The 8,270-nt window shown below is 32.4% G+C and overlaps 1 protein-coding gene across 4 annotated transcripts; it reads right to left on the reverse strand.

Moving 5' to 3' along the window:
- Positions 1-969: 969 nt before the first annotated feature.
- On the reverse strand, positions 970-7,619 carry LOC141677642 (uncharacterized). 4 transcript variants are annotated; one of them, XM_074483657.1, is made up of 18 exons: positions 7,462-7,619; positions 7,306-7,378; positions 6,626-6,679; positions 6,419-6,541; positions 6,000-6,071; positions 5,575-5,727; positions 5,348-5,461; positions 5,146-5,199; positions 4,949-5,029; positions 4,740-4,816; positions 4,308-4,389; positions 2,851-3,031; positions 2,533-2,618; positions 2,139-2,449; positions 1,952-2,023; positions 1,549-1,674; positions 1,314-1,366; positions 970-1,220 (listed from the first exon to the last, which is right to left on the reverse strand). In XM_074483657.1, exons 2-16 carry the CDS (start codon positions 7,351-7,353, stop codon positions 1,605-1,607), a joined length of 1,578 nt encoding a protein of 525 aa, XP_074339758.1. In that variant the 5' UTR covers positions 7,354-7,378; positions 7,462-7,619; the 3' UTR covers positions 970-1,220; positions 1,314-1,366; positions 1,549-1,604. The 4 variants fall into 4 exon arrangements, with proteins under 4 accessions (XP_074339758.1, XP_074339769.1, XP_074339763.1 ...); XM_074483668.1 differs by having other exon boundaries at positions 2,139-2,191; positions 2,363-2,449; positions 7,306-7,619; XM_074483662.1 differs by having other exon boundaries at positions 1,599-1,674; positions 7,306-7,619.
- Positions 7,620-8,270: the final 651 nt, after the last annotated feature.

The raw sequence follows: 8,270 nt of genomic DNA on the forward strand, positions 1-8,270 counted from the left end.
AAGAAAATGGAATTAAGTTGTAGGGTAAATAAAGAGCCGCCTCCCTTCTTTCATGCTCTCTGTTAAGGTTTGTCTATTTTCAAGTAAATCGAGGGATTTCCACTGGTTTTCTCCGGTGGAAAGCCCCGACCCCTTCATTCTTTGTTATTCTCGTTTATTCCCTTTCAATAAAACCCAATTTTTTTGATGTTTGTGTGTCTCTCCTCTTGGAGTGTGTGTTTTGTCTCTACTTTTGGAGTGTTTGTTATATTTTTATTTAGTCATAATTGGGTTTATCTGGTGATGGATGGATCTGTTGAGGACGAATTTATTGATATTTTTGATGATCTGCAAAACCTACATCGGATCTGGGACGGTGGTGATTATTGCAAGAGCTCACCTTTCACAACTAAAGATTGTTCATCTTTCATGGGTTTATACTTTCGGCATGTCTATATCTGGTATCCGACATGTAGATAGCTGGGGTGCCTTCGGCATGTCTATAACTGGTGTCCGGCATGTAGATAGCTGGGGTGCCGCTTCTCCAATCTCATTTTATGCGATTGGTGTTTCTGAACACGGAACTAACCATAATTTTTATGTGATATGGTCAATTGCGATGTTGCTATTTTCAGAGATGCTGCTGCAATTCAGATCGTTTGGGATGTCTTTGAGAACTTTCTGCATTTGTCAAAAAAAAAATATTTGTTTTCTACAAAGTACAAACAATGCACAACATTAACTTTCACCTTGCACATATCCGAATAAACATAACTAATTTATGTTATTATTAGAGTAATGGTACATCGCCGGAAGTTGGCCACACAAAAACCTTCTTCAGATCTCAATTGTCATACTTCTTCCACACACTTAATTAGCTGACACAGCAGCCCTCAGGTGTTGACACCGCACCCCCCACGTGTACCAACTTAAATCGTAGAGCATGATATTCAATTAGTTAATAACTTAATTAGATATAAGCTAGTAGTATAATACATACAAAATATCTTATTACCTCATTTAAGTAATAAGATTCTTACTTATAAAGGTCTTTATACAACCAAAAGTAAAGAAAAACAATCACCCTAGACATGAAATTTAGATACACTCCTATCAACTTCGTATCAAACAACAATACAGGACTCAACATAATAAAAAAGTAAAACTTATAATTTTTAAATGATTTCCCTAAAGATCACAAATGACCATCTTCATTCATGGCAGGACGAAAACAAATATTTCTGAACAATAAGAAAAAAAGATTTATCATTACTCTTTAAGCCACTTTCACTATAACAAGTACAATGATGGACTATTGCATAAGACTAGGTTACCTCCAGGCTTCCGAGTTGCCAAGTCTTCCTAGTTGCCAACTGAGTATCACTCTCTGCAGAAACATTAGTTCAATTAGAATGGTAAAACAACAAACCAAAAGAATAATGAAAAACATAAGTTCGGTATTCAGCTTTTACGCTGTAAATAGGTAACAAAAAACCATCAAAATCATTTTAAAAAGAGAACTGAATATTTTGTTTATATCCATCCGAAATATTTCGAAATGTTTCATACCCCTATTGACGAGAGCCAAATCACAACTATCTGATGTTACCACCACCTACTCTGGATCACTCTGAATCATGTAAGACATTGAAAGGGAGTTTGCTACCGTCCATTTTCCTAAACGTAATTGATATCCTGATCAGAGAATAAAAGATACAAATAAAATTATACTCTGAATGACATATAATTGAATGCAACAGTATTTACCGTTAAAAAAATGCAACAATATTTAATCAAGCGTAGAGCCACCAAGGGTGTCAAAACCCTAAATTTTAGTGACCGCCTTTGTGTGTGCCTATAAATTTTAGTATAATTTTTTTTACCGAAATACAATATCTTGTCAGATAAAAAAATCATGCTCTAACTTTGCTCGCGTCATTAATTACATGCACGATACAAGAATTTTACATACCTTTTATCAAGGACACCGGGGACACAATGTTTGGCTATGTCTGCTCCATTACCATTAATGACCAACACGGACCTATGAAAATAATGAATACATATAAATGAGTTAAATTTCGTGATCAAGGAAAAAACACGTTAAAGAATGTAAACTAAAATTGAAATAATAGTACTTTGAGAATATGAAAGCTTACCCAACTGGTAGAGGTATAGATACTGGGCCCTTGAACTTTCCCGCACCAATAATCTCAAGATTTGAACCGAAAAGTATGTTACATTTTGTCAAGAAGGAAACCGTGCAAAATGGTCGTAGGAAATCATGGTGATCAATATGAGGTGGGATGCAATCCCCAACCTCATAAATATTTACTATACAACTATCCGGAACACATGTTTGAGGAATAATGCGCTGACCAACCATTTTTTTGATCATTCCTTTGAACAACAATGGCAATGGTTCCACTTCTTCATTCCTAAGAACACCGGGAGGATTTCCATTTTTATCCTATAATCACAAAAGATTATTGAGTTTTGTTGAAATTTGAAAAAAGACAAAGCCGCAAAAATAGACCAAAATAAAAATCTTACCTTTGCGTAATTGTAACAACAGCCAAATTGGATTGTAATGCGACCCTTTCCTGGCATCCACTTTTTTGGTTCTGAATAGGTTCGTCCTAAAATAATTCATAAATGGACAAAAAGTTATTATCAAAAAGGGTTACGAGAGTCTAAATTAGTTAACGGTGATAGAAAATTTATCCATAAACATAAAAGTTCTAACAAATAATAACTTTTTAAGTAAAACTTACTTCTACTATTAAAAACGGAATATAAGATACATTGTACCACATTCTATAGTAGAATTGTAGAGCAAACTAGTAAACAAAGAGGTTAAATAAAAAATACCTCTCAACTGCCCAAGTCGTCCCTTATTTTGTAATTCATATATACAATTAACAATTTCTGTCTGTTTGTCGGGGCCAAAGACATTGGTGTACAGCTCAAGACCTTGAAGTACATTAATTTCCCTTCCACCGATCTTCTCAAAATGCACAAAATTGGTTTTACTTCCAACTTGTGCAACACCCTAAACCATAGGAAGATTTAACAACATTATTTATTCGACAAAAAAATCAAGCACATAAACATATGATACGATGACTAAACGAAAGAGGCGTGGAACTACTGATCTAATAATATCAATGTTCTAGCAAGCAATGTTGATCATTGACTAAATATATAAAGCTAAACCTTGGCAATTTACATCTTATAAGATGAATTTGGCTGAAAATTCTAATTACTAATGCTTTGAAACATAAACTACGTACATTTTAGGGTAATAATCAATTACTTCTGCCAATCCGGCAGTAATTTGTACACAAAGTTGATAAAATGCAACTAACAAGTTATTGAAATGGGCATCATTAACAGAAGAATCAATTTACAGGATAAGCTAGCTTATATTCTTTTATAATATTATTTAAAATGGCTTAATGTCTTTAACATATGCAGTCAATAATTTCACAGTATTGTAAGTATTGTATTTATATATATCATCTGGTCTTTTATTAGCATAATAATATCGCCAAGTTAGGTAACACTACAGGTAGAAATGAGTAACATCACAGATAAGGTTAAGTAAAAATGGGAATAATAGGTGGTTAGAGAAATCCTGCAAGCTTATGGATTTATACGACTATACTGATCTAATTCTTCTAAATAACAAATAAGATATATAATATAAGTAGTTATGTTTGAATCCGGAGGCACACCCCACTCCTCAAGGCTCTCCAATGTGATTCTCTCTTATTTAATTAATGTGAATACGCCATCATTTTCTCCGACACATGCTAGACAAATAAGTATTTTACATCATATTCTACCTCAATTATCTTTATTATATCTTAGAAATTGATTTTCTACATCTGTAGGAAAATATTAAAAGAGAAAAGGTGCAGGAATAATAAAAGGAGCTAAAATGAAGGGTGCAACTGGTGAAGACTCAGGGGACTTGACCCTAAAAGTCACAAGTACTTGCACATATTTACTTCATGTTTAATAGTGCCTACAGTCATCAAATTTTCGAATTGTTAAAATACGTAAATATATATATATATATATATTGTGAAATGAGTATTATTCTTAAACTTATTTCTTATATTATCCAACACGAAGTGTCTGTTATGCCTTCCATTTTAAGACTGTCATGTTACTTCTTACCTTCCTACTTGTACATTGAATTACAAGTAATTTCAAGATAATACAGTCCTCTTCCGTGGTATATTTGGAGTCAAGAGTAATTAAAAAAAATTACTATAATACTCGACAAACAAAATTCCAGCTTAAATCAAGAACAAGGATACCTGTAAATTCTGATGTTCAACAGGTACATCTGCATCAAGTGACTTAGCAAATGAGTAATTTATCAAAGGCTCTGCCTTAGTCCTGAAAGCAAAATAGACCACCAAGGGAGAAGGGTCGTCAACCAACATATCATATATAACCATTGTTGAAAAATAAGTTTTAACAGATAAAAATGCGATACATCGAGTTATGAAAGAAAATATTTTATTCAAGCCGATAAAATTGTGAATCTAGATAATTGGACCAATATTAAATATAACTGATTGTCCACTTTTATGATACACCTATGCTAGGCAATACCTCAAACACTTGCATGATTTGTAAGAGAGGGGTATATAATGGGGGAATTGTTGGGCTACACAACAGGAAAAATTTAATGAAAGTGGAACACAATAACCTTAATGTGCATAATACCGTTGTTTAATAAATACCTATAAATTCTTCGAAGCTTGCTAGGGTGCACTTTTAAGTCCTCTTCAGTAGTAGCTGCAATACGTGTGCTAACACTCTAAAAGAGAATATCCAATAGTATCAAAATCCAGAATTAAAACACAAATGGCTGATTTATCGGGTGGGAGTAAACATAAAGGACACATATGAAACTCTTAAAGGCTTTCGAAGATTTAAAAAAAAAACTAACCAAATCTCTATCATTTCCCGCAATTTGTTCATTTGAGATTTGCCATTGCCGTTCACTTTCTTCGTGTTCTTTTTCTCTAGTCTGTCATAGATTTTATATCATTTGAGAAACCATATTCAACAAACAAAACCAAGTGCAATTAAAATCATAACAACTAATACATTAACAACATAAAAATGTACTGCAATGCTATTTACCTTCATTACACCCCACCTTTTTGGCATTGTTTGATCGTCAGCAACTCTGTCAGCCTACACCAGACAGGTTAGTTTCTTAATTATATTATCATAAAAATTGCACACATACAAAATGGGAATAATAATATACAAAACATAAAAATATTTGATTCTTTCTTATTATTTACTTAAAGCACGTAATGCTTTGTAACTTGAGCAATACCTCCAAAGTGCCTAAAAGTAGCCGAAACATCCTCTTATTCCTAATTAATAAACTTTCATCTTCGTGTTTCTGCAATACTTTGGAAACATGAAGACGTGAAGGAGCTTTGGAATCCTGTCGAATATATAAGAGTGTCACAAAATTAATATCCTCCTGCAAAAGCATCACTTTACTAGAAAAACACAGGCACGTGTTTAGACGAATTTAATTAGATCTCCAATTGTTACCGCAATTTTTGGTGTTCGATCACCAAACCCCATAGGCCGAGTATTACTCCTATCATCATGGCTTACTTTGACACCCTCAACAGTTTCCTCCCCCACGGAATCTTCTTTTGCAGCATCTTTCACCTCACCGACGTCAACAATGCCATGTTCAATCTTCACTCGAATTTAACAGGAAAAAACAAATTCAATAGAAATCCTAACAGTAAACCTGAGGACAAATAAAGTGCACTGCACACACTGAAAGATAATAAGATAACTTTAGAAGTCCTAGCACATGAGTTTGTTACGGGACACTACCTTTACTGCACCAAGAGTTCTATTACTTGCTGCTTGAAAAATTTGCATAAACACGCATATAAATAAGCACACTTCCGATTTCCAGACATAAAACAATATATATAATATATAATGTAACAAGCACTCACTCTTTTCAATGAATCTAGACTCCTCATGTGTGCCTTCGTTTCCAGAGGTTCTGCATCTTCTTTTCTAACCCGCTGTAAAAGTTTTTGCAATATCAAATGAAATACCATGGCTAGTGAGTAATATTTATGACATAGTTCAAAAAGCTAAAAACACCCAAAGCAGGATAAAATAATTTCACGATCCGGTAAATGTCGCCCAATTTTCACATAGAATGTAGTTGGAGACTTTGGAGTGAATAAATTACAATACTTAACAGTAAAATACATCAATTAGGTTGAAATATAAACCTTACTACCATTTGGGTTGTCCACTAAGATTCACTTAAATTGTTACACATTATAAAAAAAAAAAAACTAAAACGCTATTGCATTAACTAAATGTACAAACTAGAACAGCATAGAATGTATAGATATATTACCTCCAAAGTGCCTACAAGTTGCTTAAACATCCTCTTGTTCCTATTCTCTGAACTTAAATCTCCGTCTTTCCGCATTAACACTCCCGGAATATTATTCTCCGCTATTTGAGGAGCTTCAAAATCCTATTCCATAAAAAAATTCAATCACAAAATTCTAAACTCAATTTTGTCGTTCAATTGTATATATTACATATATTAGAAACTTACCTCTAATTTTCGCTTTTTCGGTTCAGGTGGCCGGTCACTAATCATCTTTAAAATCTGTGAGCATGTTGGTAAAACAAAAAACCAGATTATTTCAAAAGGTACATATTAATTTCAGTTTTTTCGAAGTCGGGTATCACGGGCACACTCTAAACACTAAATTTCATGCACTTTTGATGATTTGGCTCATTGTGTGTGTATGCAGGGGTCCATCGTTATTAATGAGAATGAGCCAGTCAAATTTTGCCGCCTAACTTATTAATGTATACCATGGGCACACACTAGAAAATCCTATATATAATACTCCCTCCGTCTTTATCTGTCATGTTTGACTTTTTGTGGTCAAATTGACTCAACCTTGACCGTAAATTAAACATCAATCTTTCATTATTTTGAAAAACCGAATAATACATATTAAAGTAGATTAAACTAGATTACGTGTATTTTCTAATGATATAATTTTTATACTATTTATATGAAATTTCTAGTCAAAATTAGGTCAATTTGACAAGTCAAACAGGACAGATAAATTAGGTCAATTTGACAAGTCAAACAGGACAGATAAATTAGGACGGAGGGAGTATATAGTACCTCTCGTGCTCCCTTTACGAGATGTCGAGGATTGAAGTTAGGCAAGGCGGGCCTGTGAGTGTATTTAAAAAGAAAACAGAAAAATTCGTCACCTGGCGTTTCTGACGATCAAGAAGACTGGAGGATTCTCTCCCCGCCATAGCTTGAGTTCTTTAACTCTTTGTTCTTCAAAATCGAAACCCTAGTTTGATTAGGTTAATTGAAAACTGTGCAATGATCAGTTAATGAATGTGATTGAAAACTTGTACCTTTTTGAATATTCGTTGGTTTATATAAGAACCGAAATTTTAGGGTTCGGGCTATGAAAATCTGGTCGGACTAAAATTGGTAGTGTCTAGGGTTCGGTTTCTGGGCTTTGAAGCTGTGTCTCACCAAAGATGGTAGTCTTTTGTTTAACAAGCTAAACAATTACTTCCTCGGTCCGGAAATTCGCAAGCATTTTAAAATTTTAAGATTCCCCTAAAATAGTTTTTTAAATAATTTTAAATATTTTTTTAAAATAAAAAATATATTTAAATTTTTATATAAAAAAAGAAAATTCTAAAAATAAATTATAGAATTATATTTTATAATAGTCTTAAAATACGTGTTAAGCATTAGAAAAAACTATGTAAAAAATTCAGTGGGACGGAGGTAATATATATTATACTAGCCTAAAAACTCGTGCGATGCACATATTTTATATTATAAATTTTTTGAATTTAATTTAAAGTGAAAAAATTTAAACTCTTAAATTTATTTATTATAAATTTTTAATGATATAATTTGATAATAATTTTAAATATACACGTGTATAAGTTAGTGATATTTTAGTTTAAAAAATGTCACATATCGAAAGATATAGTTTTATTGATATTTATATGTGTGTTTATGAAATATATTTCTGTTTTAATTTAAATATAAATTTTAGTTTATATCAATAGTATACGAATTATCTTAATTTGATATAATGACCAAATTAAACTAATTATATTCAGATTTATTTTAGTTTAATTCCTCAGAACCAGGATTTTTGGTAACAAAAAATTACATATCAATGCTAAAAAAAATTGTGTTA

This window comes from Apium graveolens, chromosome 1 (assembly GCF_009905375.1).
Source record: "Apium graveolens cultivar Ventura chromosome 1, ASM990537v1, whole genome shotgun sequence".
Taxonomy (NCBI): domain Eukaryota; kingdom Viridiplantae; phylum Streptophyta; class Magnoliopsida; order Apiales; family Apiaceae; genus Apium; species Apium graveolens.